Genomic DNA, 17,591 nt, shown 5'->3' with positions numbered 1-17,591 from the left:
GTACTAAGGGAGCCCCTAGGAGTTCATGTGCTGTGACCGCTGAACACTCAGGGTACGGAAAAAAACAGGGCACACCTGTCCCCATTTCCGTACCTCCCCGGTCTTCCTCAAGACAGGCAGTGAGCGTGGCTCTCACCGGCCACCGGGCTTTGCCACTCACCTGCCAGCCTCCTCATCCTGCCCCTTCAGGGACTCTTCTGAACTCATCAGTACAGCCAGTCTTTCTGAGCCAACATTTGGCATTAGAGCCTCTGGAGTCAGGCGCCTTGAGTGTGAATAGCTGCAGTACTTTGCAGCAGTGGGATATGGGCAGATTTCTGAGCCCAGTCTGGGTAGCCGGTCTCCACAACGGCCCCATGCTTGTGAGATCCCCTCCCACACTAAATCGGAACCGAGAAGAACTGTGTGGCCGGCACAATATGGCCACGGTAATGGTGTGTAAGTTCAGAGGCCAGGTCATAAACGGCACTGCACCTTCCGCCGTGGTCTCTTGGATCATTCGCTGCGGGGGAAGCCAGCCGCCCCGCCGTGAGGACACCCAAGCAGCCAGATGGAAAGGTCCACACGGGGAGGAACTGAGGGCTCCCATCAACAGCCAACATCAACTATGTGAGCGAACCGCCTTGGAAATCAATGCTCCAGCCCGCATCAAGCCTTCAGAGAACTGCAGCCCCCCAAGGCATACCACTCAGCCAAGCTGCTCCTGAATCCCTGGCCCACAGTCACTGGCCATTGTTGCTTTAAGCCTACCAAGTGTTGGGGTGATGGGTTACTCAGTACTGGATGACTGACTATGGGGATATTAACGCCAACTTTGTAACAAGGTAAAGACAAAATGAGATGTAGTTTGCTTGGCACATTGTAGGTGTTCTGTAACTGGGGGATATTATTATTATTATTATTATTATTATTATTATTATTATTACTATTACCTGGCCCACTACCTTTCATGCCCTGGTGATCCCAGAGGAGGCCAGGCAGAGGCCCTTTTACCCTTGTCCACTTACTTTTCTCCCAGTCTCTCGTAAACATCACTCTCTGCCTTCCTCCAGTGCAGGAGCAGGCAGCAGACTGATGTGGATGTATATCTGTGGCAAGGTGGTGAGCGCCTTCTGGAACTCTGGGGTGCACCCCGCTCACAGGGCTGAGGGTGTTCGGTGGTGTGTGTTTGCATTTCCTTTGAAGGGCCCCAAATGTGATAATTACATACTTGTTAGCCCTATAAAACAACAAATCTGGAATCTACACTCTGGAACCAATGGATTTCCTGCTGGAATGAGTTCAAGAGGTGCCCCAGCCAGCATTCCCGGTAAGAGCCAAAACTCTGCTACAAAAGGCCTCCCAGATTGCCACACTTGGCCTGCATCACGCAGCCCCGCTGCCCCTCCTCCAACCCTCCACCTCAGGGCACCCAGTAAACAGATGCACTTGGTTCTTCTTCTTCTCCACTTTTTCTCTTCATGTTATTTACTACCTGCCTGCTAGGTGTGGGTCCTTATGCCCCCTGAAAGTCAGGGGACCGCTGGGCCACGGGGCTTGCTCCTCCTCATCTCTCACTTGCAAATCTGGTGCTTGAAGCTGGGCTTGGCATGAATGGATGCCTGTGGAACCATCCTGCCCTCCCCCTGGAGTCTCTCGATTCAGGTGGACGCCTCTGCCTTTGTCTCTCTTCCTCCCACTTCAGCAGGGACTCTTCCTGCCCTGGCCCCAGCAATTCAACAAATCCAAGTTCCCCAAACTTGGCTTCCTTTTTCCCCTCCTCTGAGCCGTTTTCTCTGGATGCCTTCTCTCCCTGCCCCCTCCATACCTCTTCCCCTCCTAAGCCCCACTCAGTTTTCTACCTGGAAGTGCTCCCTGACCAGCTGTCCCCAGCCCAAGGCCGGGACAGGTGCCTGTCTCACGGCCACTATGGCCCCTGTGATCTACACGCCCATTGCTCTGTGTCTCTCCTGCCAGCCCGGAAAAGCTGTGGGAGTAAGGGTTCTATTCCCTCAGTCCTCACTGTGCAGCCCCAATGTCTGGCACATGGCAGGCATTCAATAAATGCTGGATGAGGGGTGCCCGGGTGGCTCAGTGGGTTAAGCGTCTGACTTCGGCTCAGGTCATGATCTCGTGGTTCATGAGTTCGAGCCCCATGTCGGGCTCTGTGCTTACAGCTCAGGGCCTGGACCCTGCTTCGGATTCTGTGTCTCCCTCCCTCTCTCTGCCCCTGCCCCTCTTCTCAAAAATAAATAAACATTAAATAATTTTTTAAATGCTGGATGGATACATGAATGCACGATATTAATTGATCAAAGTATTCGAACTGCCAAGAAGTCCAAACCTGCCTCCTTCTGTTTTACACCAAGAATGAGTTCATAGAAAACTCTCCCACAAAATCACTTCTCCTGGTCTGAGCTGGCCCTTGCCACAGAACTCATTTACCTTCACACAAAGGCAGTTAGGCAGCCATCGGGCCACACCAGGCACTCAGGACACATCCCAGACCTAGCTCCGCCTCTCTGTTCACTGCCCCCATCCCGACCTGACCCCAGGGAGGCGGGCAGAGAGCAAAAGCAGGGAAATATAGGTTCAGGGTGGAGTCGGGCTCAAGAAACATCTGTATAAACACTGTTTTGTTCATTCCGGTGAAGCTGGCTTACAAAATCCTATCCCTCTCCTTTTCCAGGAGAGCAACGGAGGTATCGGCAGGTTAAGTGACTCTCCCAGCAAAACAGATCAAATGAACGGAAGAGAAAAAATAGTTCCGTAACTCCCCAGAAACTTCACCCCACAGCACAGACTACAGCCTGGATGGTCAGAATCACAGCCCAGGATTCTGGGTATATCCACAGCCCAAAGCTTCCCACCCCCTTCCTCCTTTCTTTTAAAAATCATGGGTAAGGAGGAAGCACCGGATCTGAGGGTTTATTTACCATTCCTTAGCCTGACCTTCCAGGAAGAATGTCACTAATGAGAAACAATCTACTTAGGCTCCCAAACCCAGAATTTTCATAGGGATCAATTTAGGATTTCAGAGTCTAAACAAGACAAGGGTAATACCAACTATCTTCCCTTGGAAGAAACAAATACAAAGCAACGGAGTTTTTCCTGTCTGGAAGGAAGTTTCGTATGCGGCAGATCTGGGTTTACATCTTTCCCGCTGTTCCGGCCCCTTTTGGATAGCCACTGGGGACAAAGGGAAGAGCGTTCGCCTTCATGTGGTGCAGGCTGAGGGTGGTCCAAAACCAAAGAAAGCAGTAGTTGGGACTGGCTCCCTAATTCAAGAACTGACCTTACAGGTGTGGCTGGAAGCTAGGAACTCTGCTCTCGAGACCAGATCCCGTTCTGATTCACATCCAAATGATGCTTGTGTCAGCTGTGGGGGAGACACTTCCATTCCAGCAAAGTGTGTGCCTCATGAAGGCGGGAGTCACATCTGTATGGCAGGGCCAACAAATGCCCGTCACATAGTGAGTCCTCCTATTGAATGAATGAATGAATGAATGAATGAGTGATGAATGAAACAATTAGCTAATGTAAAACAGCTGCATAGACATAGCCAGTAAGCATCATTTTTATTTTACTTTTTTAATGTTTATTTATTTATTTGGAGGGTGGGGGACAGAGAGAGAGAGAGAGAGAGAGAGAGAATCCCAGGCAGGCCCCTCGCTGTCAGCACAGAGCCCAACGCGGGGTTCGAACTCACGAACCGTGAGATCATGATCTGAGTCAAAATCAAGAGTCGGGTGCTTAACCGACTAGCCACCCAGGCGCCCCAAATGACTCATTTTGATTTCAAAAGCAGTTTTTCTCAGCAGGTGGAAAGTTGTAGTTTTGGGGTGGCGGTTTTTGTTGTTTTGAGTTTTTTCATGATAGGACCTAGAATGATCTGGATCATCCCATCAGCTCATCTCACTTAGTCTGTGGATAATACAGCAGGGACAAACACTATTGTAACGGAACTGGTTATTATTAAGCAGCACAAAGGGGGAACTCGCAAATTCTCTTAAACCTCTGCCCCACATCTGGCTGTGTCAGTGGGTCGTAAAAACCTCTCAGGTGTCAGCCGCTGTGTTTCATTTGGTATCAGCTTAGCAGAAACCACCCTCCACCTACTATCCCACCCACCACAGCTGGGTGAGGCATGTCTCAATAAACTGCCACTAGGTGATCAGGAAGGCAGTAGTGTGGCTCCACCTTGGGCCAACTCTGTCCCTGATCCACTCTGGCCTCAACTGCCTTTTCAGGAAAAAGTCCCAACCTTCCTCCGGGAAAAGGAGGGTGTGCACTGAATCATTTCAGATTTGTCATGTTGGCTGAAGAAGGACTGATGGTCAGAGTCAGGTGGGAGACCGTGGATCTGGGCATAAGTTCTGGTTCTGCCACTAAGTGGCTGCGTCCACTCTGGGCAAATGGCTCCTTCTGTGGCCTCAGGCTCTTCTCTGTAAAATGGGGATAATAGTTGTGCCTACTTCATGGAGTTGTTGTGAGAATTAAACAAACCGGTGTCTACAGGATACGTCAGACAGTGCCTGGCATGATGCAAGATAAATCAGCTGTTGTTTTTATCTGTAAAATGACGGCCCCTGTTGTACTCCAGGATCTCTCAGCCCTCCTAACAGAAAAACTAAGTATCTCTAAGAGTGCCATTTTTTGTGTTTTCTATGCACCTCTGCCCCATCAAACTCTTTCCAGACCTCATACAGATAAGCGTTTGCACTAGTGGTTTAAAAGGGGAACAGGAAAGCTGTACCTTGTCTTGCATGACCCTAGGAAAAAAGCCTCTCAGTAGGGCAACTCTATCTACGCATCCAATCTGAAAGTCCGCTGGGGCTTTCTGCTGCCTCAGTTCAACTGGCAGCATGGAAATTGGTTCTGTTCAGAGAGTGGGGAATGGCAGGAGGGGCTTCTACGCTTGGGCTGGGGTGTGAGTCCCTAGGTCTCTCTGATCGGCCCCAGCCTGTAGCCCATGCAGCCTGGGGCCAGGAGTCTTCCGCCAATTCAGTGATGGAACTCAGAACCCTGGGCTGCTGTTTCTGGGTATTGTAATGGTAATAATGATCTCGTTAATTAACACAGTTCATCACGTCCATCAAAACAGAAGTGCTTCTCAAGAATCCTTCGTCCATCCCGCGCACATGGCCCATTTTTATGACAAGACACCTGAGGCTGAGAAAGGTTACCACCTGAGGCAAAACACTTGGCATTTAAGCCAAGCTGCCTTGTTTAAATTGCTGGTGATATTTTTCTTGTGTCCTACTCGCATCGCTCACAATAAGCTGCTTGACGACTTTGTTGAACAGAAGCAGTGTCCTGAGTTGACGCTCCTAAAAAGTCGACAGTATCCACAGCCCTAGCCCCATAACTATTGAAAACCTTATTAACGAGCAAAAGTGGTCAATGCTCACAATAAGCTGCTTGATGACTTTGTTGAACAGAAGCAGTGTCCTGAGTTGACGCTCCTAAAAAGTTGACAGTATCCACAGCCCTAGCCCCATAACTATTGAAAACCTTATTAACGAGCAAAAGGGGTCAGTGCAAATGGATTGCCCAGAGCTGCGATCCACTGGATCCTAGAGAATGGATCCTCCTGGTGAGGTCAGAGAGGAAGCTTAATTCTGAGCCGAGCCTCCCTCTTGGCTGGAAATACCAGCCCCAGGTGCTCTCATCCCACCGCCCCAGCCTGCAGTCTGTGATTAGGGGCCCTAATGGCCATAATGCCTCCAATGTGGTGTTTAAACCAATAAGGCTTCAGAGAAGTTACGGTATGTTTAATAACGGCTTAATGACTACTTGTGAGATGCAAGGCTTCTGGTTCCTGTTTGGCCTTGATTTACAGCCCAACTCTGGCTGAGGACAGCCAAGAAACCCCCTTTAAGCCCCCAGCGGAAGAGGGAGGTGTTCACACCAGACCTCTTGGATTCCTTTAAAAATTGAGAATTCAAATGAAATACAAATGATATTTGACTCCCCACCCCTCTCACTAGTCCCTGGAGGTACTGAAAATAAAAAGCAGTGTAACCCAGACTTAGGAACCCCTCAATCCACACAAGTGAGCAGGGTTCCAGGGTCCTCAGGACTTTCTTCCCAGGTCTTAGGGTGGGGGTTGTTTCTCTTCTCAGAAATTCCAAGCTACTTCGCTAGTCCTATGCTTCCTTTTGGCTGGGAGGCTCAGCTTCTAGGACATGCCACCCTACCCTCACCTCCCTGCAAAATGGCAGGCCTGGGGCAGCAGGGCCCTGAGGTCTGGGCTACCTACCACCAGCCTTTCCCCAGTGGATCCCCAGGCACTTCCAGATCATTTGAGAAGTATCCACTCCATGCCTCCTGTTCAAACCCCAAACCCTCCAGGTATGCCTCCACCTGCTCCAAAGTCAACCTCTGCTGAACCCTGTCCCTTCTGTCCCTGTCTCTGCTTCTCAGACCCACCAGGAATACACAGAAAAGCTCTAAGGATTGACTCAATCCAGCCTCCAGAGTCAGATGAGGACACTAGTGACAGTTCAAGGTCCCAGAGCTAATTAATGATAGTGCCTAGGCCCAAGCTTCTTAGCCCCCTTTCCCGGAGTAGTGCTGTTTCCACACATCTCTCTCAAGGGCTCCCGTCCCCGTGAGGAACAAGGGATCCCCAAGAGAGGTGTTTTTGCTGGAGGCAACGTTTTTCCAGCTCCTAGCAAAGACTTGGGTTAAAGTGCCAGCCCAGCCCCTCCCCCACCCCGCCCTGATCCCAGGTTTCTGTCAGGAGCCCAGGCCTAAAAGTGTTCTCTGGGAGCGGAGGCTCTCCCCCCAGGTGCCTCACGCCTCTAGGGGCAAGAGACTCCAGGCAGGGTATCAGGACCGGGGTTGCTGCTCTGAGCGAGGGACTCACCAAGGTGTGCGGACAAAGCGGACCCTGCCGTCGAGAGAAGGTGGCTTCCTCCCTGTGCTCGAACTGCCTCCGAATACGGGGGCTGGGGTGAAGCAGGGGGCTCCCGGGCTCCGAGGGGTTAACCCGCGCGGGGCTGCACGTGACGTGGATGGTTCCAGCATTAAGTCAGAGGCGCGGCCCCCTCCCCTGTCCCCCGCCCCCCCGCGGCGCGCGCCGCTCCCGGGGGCTCCGCGCCCCCGAGCCCAGGTCCCTCCCCCTTGGCGGCCGCTCACAGGCCGCACGGGCAGCGCGAGGCCCGGAGCCCCGGCGGCCTGTGCGCCGGGAGCCGGCATGGACCCCGAGCGCTGCGCGCCTTTCGGCGTGGGGCCCGGGCCCGGCCCTTACGCGGCCTCGGGGGACGAGCCACCGGGCCCCCACGGGACCCCCGCCGGCGCGCCTCACCTGCACCCCGCGCCGCCCCGCGGCCCGCGCCTGACCCGTTTTCCGGCCTGCGGACCCCTGGAGCCCTACCTCCCAGAGCCGGCCAAGCCGCCCGCCAAGTACCTGCAGGACCTCGGGCCCGGCCCGGCGCTCAACGGCAGCCACTTCTACGAGGGCCCCGCGGAAGGTAACGCGCGGCGCGGACGTAGCGCTCAGCCCCGACCCGCTCACCCACCCTTCCCCGGCCCGCCCGGGCCTCCCTGCTTCCCTCGCCCGCTCGCCCAGCTCTCCACTGTTTTGACCCTCTAGCCCGTCGTCGCCACGGGTCCCTCACAAGGCCCACCGGCGCTGGTCCAGGCCGGGCAAAGCCAGCGCGGTGCGGGAGGCAGAGCCGCTCAAGCCTCCGGTGGCGGGAAAGGGGAGGGGGAGGTCGCTCGAGGGTGGAGCTGCGACGGCCCCCGGCCCAGTCGGGCCCGAAGGCGACCGGAGGCGGGAAAGAGAAATCCTGCTTGGCCGGAGTTGGCCTGGAACTGCCACTGACCCAGAAGCCGGGACCCGGCCCAGGGCCTGGGCCCCGCACTGAGCCCGTGGTCCCGATGCGGGGAGAGAAGCTCGGTTTTTGTGTCTGGCGTCCGTTCAGGGTCCTGAGCTTGGGCCCCGACCTGGAGTGGCCAAGCAGGACTCCAGGGGGCTGCGGCCTGGCCTCCACTGGCTTCTCCTCCCAGGCCCGGCCTCCGAAGGGAAGGCGCTGCCTGTGCGTTAGGCTTTGGGCGGCGCGGCCGCGGCTGTTCCCGGAGTGCCGGGGCCATTCTCAATACCGAATAACTGTGTTCTTATTTCTCAGACCAACCTGGCCTCCCCGTCGTTATGCACGGGGAGGGCCGCCCTTCTCGCAGTCTTGGCTTCCTCGCACTGGATCGCCACCGCTGGGGCCGTCGAGAGTAGCCCGGTGGGCCTGTCCCCTGGGCTCCTCGGGCCCCGGGCCGGTGCCCCATGAGCTGAGGCCAGATGGACGCAGAACGCGCCTGACCGCCGGGGCCTGCAACGCGGGCCCGCAGCCCCGCCGCCACCCGCGGCACCGACCTACCTTTGGAGTTTGGGCGCCCGCCCATCTGCGCTGCCGCATCCCGCACCTTAGGCCCAGAGTTGAATCCTCTGAAGTCGGCCCCAATCCGCCTCCACCCCGCTGGCGCCTCGCGGGCCTCCACAGAATGGTCAGACAGCTCAGGCCTTCGCTCAGCCGGGGCAATGGGAATGTGTAGGGGAGGGCGGGGAGCTGTGTGGGGGTCAGCGGAGGAAATGAGCGAGTCCGCGGAGCTCCGTGTCTGTGCCCTTTGAAAGAGGCTCTCCTGATAAAAACCACAGTTGGGACTTAATGAGAAGCAGTTGGCCTGGCTCCTCTGATCCCAGCCAGACGGCGGCGGCCGCGCAGCTCCATGAGCACCGCCGGGGACAGGTACCCGGCCTGGCTGGGCGCGCGCGCGTCGGGCGAGACCCACGCCGCGGGCCCGCGTCCCTGCTGGGCGCACCGGGTCCCTCACGCACCGCGGGGAGGCCAGGACGGGCAAAGTGCGGAGAGCGCTGGAGCTGAATGAGCGACGGGGCGTGGAGGGACCGGCCCAGCGACGGCGAGGGTGTCAACAACGAAATGCGTGGAAGTAAACCCGAAGAGTGTTAACAACAACCAAAAAGAGGGAACACTGAACAAAACAACGGAGGAGAGAGGCGAGAAGGAGAGGTCAACGAATGTCGGCAAGCAAGACAGAACGTTAAGAAATACACGGAGAGCGAACAGAAAAAGAAGAAAAAGCAAGCGGAGGATCCAACGATCGAACGAAGCGGGTACATGGAGGAGGGAAAGGACAAAAAAGAGTAGAAGCAGGAAAAAAAAATGAAAGGAAAATAAAGGACATCCTAAAAGAGCAGAAAACAGCAAAATGAGATCAAGTGGGAGAAGAAAATTGACGATTCGAGTTGAGCGGACGACAGGCCAAACGAAAAACAGGCGCAGCGGGTGCGAGCCGAGCCTGGGACCTCGGCCGCCGCTCGCCTCCCGGGTGCCCAGGGCCGAAACTCGGCGGGCGCGGGCGGCTTGCGTCCCTGCGGGGGAGCGGGGCTGCTGGGGAGGGACAGCCGCGGGGGACTAGGGCCGCACGGTCTACGAGGTAGGAAGTGGTGGCAATGGGGGAACACACCTTATTTCCCGGCCTCTAAATTGACGGGCTGCGAGCGTTTCCAGCTCAGTCCAGTGAGCGCGCAGCTGCGCCCCATCTGCGGCGCGATCTTTGCCGAGGCCGGGCAGTCGCGAGCTCCAGAGTCTGGCGCTTCTCTCCCGCTCTTTGCGGCACCCTTGGCGGAGAGCGCCCAGCCCTGCCCTAGACCCCGGCCGCGTACTGGCGGTGCCAGCCACCCTTGGAGTGTGGTGCGCGCGGCTGCTCACAGGGCCGGATCAGTGCCCGGCCGTTCCTTCCTGCTCCGCCGGGGCCGCCCGGGCCGCCCCTGGCTCGGCTCTCTGACCTGGGAACCAGCGCCTTGGAGGCCCCGAGCCGGGTAACTGGAGGGCCGCGCTCATCGGCCCGACTGCAGACCTCGAGGATTCCCAATCACTGGCCCTCGGCTGAGGCCCCTACGCCAAAGCTGGAAACTCTAGGGAGAGCACCAAGGCCCCGCTAGAGTCCGGCGCACGGCGTTCTTGTCCATAACGGTTTCAGGTTATCAGCCGGAGCTTCGAGAGCCCAGGCCTTGGCGAGCTCTGCGGATCGCGTGGGAAACGGCGCGGGCGCCGACTGGGAGGAAGGCTCCCACGGAAGCTGAAAGCCGGATGATTGGCCGTGCGGCCTCAGGGGACGCTCTCTGAGGAGGCAGTGGGGCTCCCGGTTGGCGTCCCAAGCGGTACTGCTCCCGAGCTGCTGCTCTGGCTTTGAGACAGCCTCTAGCAGGGGCTCTGGCGGCCCCCAGGGTGGGGGAGAGCAGCGGGCGTGAGAGCAGAGTCAGGGACGCAGCACCGTCGCTGCCTCAGAGGTTTCCGTCCAGGCTCCAGTTTTTCAGGCCCGACAGACTTCTGCTGTGGTGCTGTGGTCTTGCAGGCTGTGGACACCCTGGTGCTGAGCCCCAGGATGGATACCAGTCTCCACCATGGGCACTCCCCCTCAACCACAGGGTGTCCCCACCAGGTGCAAGTGAATCCTATACACAGCCTGCACACATCTTGAAAGTGCTGGGCGCTGTGGGGTGCATGCACCCTTCTCTTTACAAGCTCAGATGCAAACTGCTGGCTTCCCTAACTACTCTGCCTTTCCTTCCTTTCCTCCACCGCTGCCCTTCATTGATCCCACCTGCACCAGAGCACTGGGCTTTGCTCTTCTATGAGGTGTGCCCCTGTTCCCCCAAAGAGGGAGGAATGCCTGCTTTTCCCTGGAGCCCTCCAGGCAGATGGAGGTTTCGGGGCAATGGCAACGGGGACGGGAGAAGTGCTCCCATCCCTTGGGAGGGCTGTAGTATGGGCAGGCATGGGAGGCCAGCAGAGGCCAGCAGAGGCCAGCAGGCTTGGCCCCCTCTTCTGGTGGCTATTCTGAAAAGTCCTGCTGCCCGTTGTCTCTCTTGCTCTGGCAGCTCAGAGCCCAGAGCTAGTCCCTTCCTCTGGGCAGATCCTGTTAAGGACAGCCACCGAAGGCTCAAGAGCCGGATCAGCAGGCCTCAGAGCTTTGGGGAGCCCTCTACAGTGACATCGGTGCTCCCCTGACCCCCATCCCTGAGCCATTCTCAGCCTTTTTTGCCTGGAGTCCAGCAGTGCCTCCCTCAGAACCCAGGACTCCCAAGACTCTACTTCTCAAAGCTGTTGTATGTGGGGTGCCCTCGAAAATTTTAGTCTCCCAGTCTCCCTGACCATTCAGTTATTTGGTTCCGTTCCCATGAGTCCTTATTCCTCAGCTGCTACCAGTGCACCTCCCTCTAGAACCAAAACATGTTGGCTAAGAATGGAAGTCAGTAGCTGGTGCCCTTTCTTCCCTATGCTCCACTTGAGTTGTGACCTGGCGCCTAGGCTGTTGCCGTGCACAGCCCCGGGGGGCAGGCTCTCACAACATGGCGCTTACTGCCCAGCCTGGCTGGTCCAGGCAGGTCACCCACCACCTTCCATCTGAGGGGGACCTTGCCCAACTTGTCCTCCGTAATGCAGCCAGGGAGCCAGAACCTGAAAAATCCCATCTCTCTGGTCTCCTCCTTCCCTGATGACAGCTGTGATCCCGACACCAAGTCCCAAGGAAGAAACTGCCTCTTGGTGCCAGCTTGCTGGGCCTGCTGGGGCCCAGGCCCCTGCCGGGGATGGGCCAGGGCCAGGGCAGGGCTGCATGAGTTAGTGGGGCGTCTTTGTGGCGGGAGCTCCTGGGAGGACTGTCGAGGAGAGATTTCATGGCGGCTCTGCTGGGGGCCTCTCCAGAGGAGAGGGCGGAGCATCAGCAGTGACCTATTTTTCATCATGCCTTGGGTTGTGACAGAGCTCCACCAAGCTTCCTGAGGGCTAGCATGTCAGAGTGGGGCTGCTGGCAGCTGGGCCCAGCTGCAGCCAAGACCCCCCACCCCGCTGCTTGCTAATCAAGGGCAATGGGGGAGCCATCAGAAATTACGCTGAGAAGGGAGGGGGCAGACAATAACCAGAATGATGGGGTTGGGGGCTGGATGCTGTTTTGACACTGGTCCGCTCTCTCTCCTTCTCTGAGCATAGCCTGTCTCCTGCCTCTCTAACGCTGCAGCTCGAGTCCTTGCCCAAACATCACAATTTTCAGAGGCATGAGACAATCTTTTTGGAAGCATCTTTATCCCATCTTGCCCTTCATACCCCAGGGCCGGGGTTGTCCTGAGACTCGGGGTCCAGAGAATGAGGCACAGCCAGACCAGCCAACAGTGATCTGAGTGCCCCTGTCCATTGCCTGCCTGGACCTGGGACCCGATGCATGGGCGTGAGGACCTGGGAACCAAGGCCCACAGTCAGGGACAAGGAGGCACTTCCTGGCAGGGGCAGGAGATGTCGAACACCCCATCCTTGCCCCCTCCTCCCGCCCCTGCGCCTCTGTGCTGGGCCCTGCCACGGCGCCAATCCTGGCACCTCCACACCCTGTGGGATGCACCACCACAAAGCACTTCCCTGAAATGAACCCTCCTCCGGCCCCAGCAGATCCGCCCAGACCACAGAGCACATGGTTCCCTAGGGCCCCCTCCCCAGCTGGAGGCTCAGCAAGCAGGCCTCCGAATGCCAGGCTCCCATGGAGGGTGGCTGCTGGGACAAGGGAAGAGAAAGGAAGGGGGAGGCGGGGACTGAAGCGTCAACGTTCTTCCCCCTCCCCCAGTCCACCCACAAAACCTCCTGGTTCGGTTTCCATCCTCCTTTTTGTGTTTTCCATTGCAGCTGAGGAGAAGGCCTCCAAAGCTGCCAGCTTCCCCCAGCTGCCCTTGGACTGCCGAGGGGGCCCCAGGGACGGGCCCTCTAACTTGCAAGGCTCCCCAGGCCCTTGTCTGGCCAGCTTGCGTGTCCCTCTGTCCCCGGGACTCCCTGACTCCATGGAGTTGGCCAAGAACAAGAGCAAGAAACGCCGTAACCGCACGACCTTCAGCACATTCCAGCTGGAGGAGCTGGAGAAAGTCTTCCAGAAAACCCACTACCCTGATGTGTATGCCCGGGAGCAGCTGGCTCTGCGCACGGACCTAACCGAGGCCCGGGTACAGGTGAGGGCGCTCCGGACATGGGCCTCTCTGGCCGCCTCTACCACCCCGACCACGGGCCCGGCCACGGGAGAGGTGGGCACTAGTGCCACACAGAGCTGCCTTTCCCAGGTGCCTGCCCCCAGCCTGCCTGCCCTGGGCTCCCCCTCCATGCCCAGCTCTGCTGCAGCCACAGGCTTGCAGTCCAAGTTGAGGCCTAGGCCTCATGGGAGTGGTAGCCTCTTAGAGCCCAAAGACTTGTCTGGGAGTCCTAGCTCTGCCATTTTCTAGCTGACCAGGTGACTGGGGGCATGCCATTGGATCGCTCAGCGTCACTTTCCCTACTTAGGGAGTCTTTGAGGACCACAGATATGACAGCATTTTGGAAGCCGCGAAATGCTGAACACATATCAGGGCTGCTCCTGAGGTAGCTGCTCAGAGTCGGAGGGTCCCCACTGGGCGGGGGGCGTCTCAGGCTCCATGATGCTCAAAGCCATCTTGAGCCAGCGACCGTCAGTCCTGCCAGCTCCCAGACCCTGGCTGGGACAGCCTGGCCAGGGACTCTTCCCCACCCCACAGACTCCCCAGCAGAGATCAGGCTCCATGGCTTCCCAGATGGGGCTGTGGCCAGCTTCAAGTGGGGGGGGGGACAGGGTGAGGAGATGGAGGGATGCTGGGAAGGGAACAGGGGAAAGGGAGAAGGGAAGCCCCTGTCCAAGCCATGTCAGAAGTGGGAAAGAACATGAAGGTGGACAGCAGGGGGTGGGAGTGGGAAAGGAGGCTTCAGTCGAAGCCTGGCCCAAGAGGAAGATGGTGGTTGTTGCCTTGTTTTGAACTGGCATGATGCATGACAGGCTCCCCGAAACCAAGCAGAAGGCACTGGGAGAGGAGTGGGACTCGGGCTTCTCGGGAGAGGTGAGGAGGTCACCTCTAGGCAGAGGACATTCTCTCTCCCACCACAGGGGAGACTCAATAGGGACAAAGCTCACGCCTAGCATACCCTGTATGGAGCCTCTCAGGACACTCTGTCTGAAGGTACTGGGGCAGGGGCCTGCTCTGGAAGAATGTGGGGGCCCGCAGGCCAGTCCACAGAGAGGCCAGCTGCCACCTGGCTGAGAAGGCCCTACAGCTGGATTCCGTGTAGGACCAGAGGGGCTTGGGCTATTTCCCCTTCTCTGCTGGGTCCTCCTGCTTCCGCTTTCCTCCCGAAACAGACTTTTAGGACGGTCCTCCCAGGGTCCCCCAGGCCCTGAGGCCGTCAGGATGAGAGACCAAACATTCACAAGAGCCCATGAGATTCCATGAGCCGGGGACGTTCAGGACATTGAGTCTCGGGCGCCTCAGTGAGCCTCTAGGGTAGGGTCTGCATAGCTGTTGCTGTGGAACTGCCATGGAGAAGTGGAGCGCACCCTCCTGCTCCTCTTCCAGGACTCTTCAACCCTGAAGGGGTCGCATGGGTGGCCGCAGGCTCCCAGACCTAGTCCCAAAGAATCCCGAGGGCTGAGGCCCTAGAGTAGGGCTCTTTTCTCTGACGGGAACGTGGCATCTACCCGTAGGCCCTGCCCCATGGACAGCAACAAACAACCACCCAGGACAATGCAGAGGGCACGGACAGAGTGCAAGTGGACATCGACAGTGGGGACTCTAGAGATAACGGCATGATGGGGAAGAGTTCCCAGTAAAGCAATCAGCTCACCAGCTCGACTCCTTCAGCTGCCTGCAGGGGAGGGAGAGTAGAGAAAGAGAGGCCGGGCAGCTGGGCGGTTGGGATGGTGTGTCCCTGACCTTGCCTCAGGTCTCCTCTGGGATCTCTGTATCTGGGGGTTAGGGGGCTGGGGGTATGCCGAGCTTTTGAACTGTCGTGGCTTCGCCCGCCTGCACGAATAGGAGTGTGAAGGGATCATGGGGGGAGTGTAAGGGGCTGGGGTGGGGTTGCATTCACACGTACACACACACACACACACGCACACACACGCGCACACACACACACACACACACACACACACACAGCTTCTCTTGTTGTGGTTCCCAGCTAGATCCCTGAAAAGCAAGAGGATGGCTTGGTTTCGTTTTGATATTGCCGACATCTAGCCCCGGGGCCTGACACACAAATGTTTAGTAAGTGATAGAAATACAAAATGTACGCACTGGTACACGTAAATATAACGGTCATACGGTGTATGCCCAACAGCAGCTTCGTCACAGATATGTACACAGATGTGCACAGCACACAGGCTCCCCTGGCCTGCCAAGAGCTCGCAAATAAGCAGGAGACGCAGGTTACAAAATGGATAATGGCAATAGGGTGTGGTAAGTACGAGAGAGATGCCAGAGCACCATACCACGCAGGTCCAGGGGAGATGTACGCATGTGTTTGTGGCAGAAGAGTGGCGGGGGGAGGGGATGGGCAGCCCCGGCAGGGGAAGCCCGAGTGAAGACAGGGAGTAGCAAGGTAGCAGACTGTCTCAAAGGCAAGCTGGGGTGGGAGGCAACTAGGAAGAACCAAGTGTTACTGCCCAGCCAGAGATGTGGCTGTGGAGAGGGGCCGGGCTCTGGGCTGAGGATGAGAGGTGGGCAGACGGAAAGGAGAAGAGGCAGGGTGGGGCTAGAGCCTGGGCACCGGTACACCTCGGAAGTGCCCCGGCCTCTGAGGCCACACAGATCCCACAACACCCTGAGTGACACAACCCGGCTGGAGAACCAAGAGAGTGACTCAGCCTGGTGAGTGGGGGTGGGGGGTGGCCCAAGGGACCAGTAAGCCCCCTCTGAACTTGGGCCTGTTCTAGGCTCCATTCCAGGTTCTCCTGGCCCTGAGAACAACATAGATTTAGAAGTTCCCGCAGCTCAAGATCCCCCAGGCAGGAGCCAGTGCCCCACCCTGCAGGAGGACACACCCTCAGCTCTCTCCCCAGCAGGCTCTGTTCCTCGGGGCTGCTTTGTCACTCTCTCCGCCTCGCCCCTCTGTCCCCCAGGTCTGGTTCCAGAACCGCAGAGCGAAGTGGCGGAAGCGAGAGCGATACGGGAAGATCCAGGAGGGGCGGAACCCCTTCCCGTCTCCCTATGACATCTCTGTGTTGCCCAGAGCAGACAGCCACCCCCCGGTGAGACCCCTCTTCCCCTGAGGCAGGGCCTGGCCAAGTCCCGTGGGGGTAGCTCTGGCCCCAGGGAGACCTGAAGCAGCATTAGGGTTTTGTGTGACCATGGGTAAAGCACTTCTGCTCTGCAAAATGGGGCTCTTCTGTCTCGTGAGTGGGGCATGCAGAGCAGCTGGCACGAAGAAAGCACTGGAGAAAACCTCATCTGGAGGAGCCGCGGCAGGGGTCTCCTGAGTATGCCATTTCGAGTGTTGGGGGTAGGAGGGAGCAGATTCTAGACCTGGGCCAAGTGGAGGTTTCCTGGTAGGTTTCTGGAGCCCCAGGAGCAAAGACAGAACCCTTAGGTGAGGGTGGCAGCCCCTGGGTTACTAACTCATGGGCCTCCTTCTCTTTTCAGCTGCAGAACTCCCTGTGGCCCAGTCCAGGATCTGGGAGCCCCGCGGGACCCTGCCTCGTGTCTCCGGAGGGCATGCCCTCCCCGTGCATGTCTCCATACTCCCACACTCATGGGAATGTGGCCGGCTTCATGGGGGTGCCGGCCTCCCCCGGAGCCCATCCTGGCATCTACTCCATCCACGGCTTTTCCCCTGCCCTGGGGGCCCACAGCTTTGAGTCTTCCCCAGATGCCGACTATAAGTCTCCAAGCCTCATCTCGCTCAGGGTGAAATCCAAGGAGCCACCCAGCCTACTGAACTGGACCACGTGATCGGTTGCATGGACATACAGACTAAGCTGCCCATCCCCTTTTCTGTTCCCAGCTGCTCCCACCCCACCCCAGCCTGGATGTCAGAGAGGACACACCTCTGCCTCCAAACCCCAGATGGTTCTCGGAGGCCCAGGCAGAGCAGCTGGGATCCTCAGCCTCCCGCAGGGAATAAGCTAGAGTTTGTTTTTTGTTTTTTTTTTTTTCTCTTAGAATAAGATGGAGCTGCCCAGGAGAAAGTGGGGTTCAAAGCAGGTAGGATTCTTTCTATTACACATTAGGTCCCTTCATCCAACTCTGGGCTGGAGGGAGGAAGACACTGCCCTGCTTCCTTCAGATGTTGTCCAAGTTTAACTGTCATCCCTCCAGCTGAAATGGCTGAATTGGCTCCTCATTCAGGGAACCCCGTAAAATAAAAGGAGGAGGATGCTGGTTGAACCAGAAGAAGCTCTTTGTGACTTAGGGGAAACCAGTCTTGCAGGACCATCTAGGGCCAGACTTACTTCCCCCTCCCGCCACCAGGGGGCGAGCGCTCAGCGTCTGGAGCTCACGAGGGCCTAGAAGCCAGCAGTCCAGTTGGTGTAAACGGTGCCCGCAGCCTCTGCTCTAGCCATCCCTCATCCCTTACTCTGGCCCTGTGCCCCTCCCCCAACATGCCATGGAGTCCTCTTCCCCTCCAAGGGGATGGAAATTTGGATTCTCTTCTATGGAATCAGGCCAGAGCAGGCTTCCTTGGTTTACTCATTGGATGTTGGTAAGAATAAAACAGATTTCCACAGATTTGAAGCCCTTGAGATCTCAACCCAGACTTTGGTTAAAAAAAAAA

General features: G+C 57.4%; 2 protein-coding genes across 2 annotated transcripts in view; one reads left to right on the top strand and one right to left on the bottom strand.

The window, feature by feature from the left end:
- SLC6A17 (solute carrier family 6 member 17) overlaps positions 1-6,942 on the bottom strand; it is a 128,437-nt gene extending 121,495 nt beyond the window's left edge. Inside the window, exons 1-2 of the mRNA XM_042998153.1 lie at positions 6,851-6,942; positions 3,275-3,462 (exon numbers count right to left, since the gene is read on the bottom strand). The gene's annotated coding sequence lies outside the window, so the exon portion shown is untranslated. The remainder of the gene's footprint in view (positions 1-3,274; positions 3,463-6,850) is intronic.
- Positions 6,943-7,180: 238 nt separating this feature from the next.
- ALX3 (ALX homeobox 3) lies at positions 7,181-17,567 on the top strand. Its single transcript, XM_042996538.1, has 4 exons — positions 7,181-7,457; positions 12,675-12,991; positions 15,940-16,068; positions 16,460-17,567. The coding sequence occupies exons 1-4, from the start codon at positions 7,181-7,183 to the stop codon at positions 16,766-16,768; spliced, it is 1,032 nt and encodes a 343-aa protein (XP_042852472.1). The 3' UTR covers positions 16,769-17,567.
- The last annotated feature ends 24 nt before the right edge of the window (positions 17,568-17,591 follow it).

This window comes from Panthera tigris, chromosome C1 (assembly GCF_018350195.1).
Source record: "Panthera tigris isolate Pti1 chromosome C1, P.tigris_Pti1_mat1.1, whole genome shotgun sequence".
NCBI lineage: Eukaryota > Metazoa > Chordata > Mammalia > Carnivora > Felidae > Panthera > Panthera tigris.
Note: the sequence above shows the minus strand (reverse complement) of the source record. Positions and strands in the feature narration are given on the sequence as shown.

Bases quoted from the DNA above. Each gene is read 5' to 3' on its own strand.
- ALX3 (XM_042996538.1), top strand. From the start codon at position 7,181: ATGGACCCCGAGCGCTGCGCGCCTTTCGGCGTGGGGCCCGGGCCCGGC. The intron at 7,458-12,674 runs GTAACGCGCGGC...TTTCCATTGCAG, and splicing joins CTACGAGGGCCCCGCGGAAG to CTGAGGAGAAGGCCTCCAAA. The intron at 12,992-15,939 runs GTGAGGGCGCTC...TCTGTCCCCCAG, and splicing joins TAACCGAGGCCCGGGTACAG to GTCTGGTTCCAGAACCGCAG.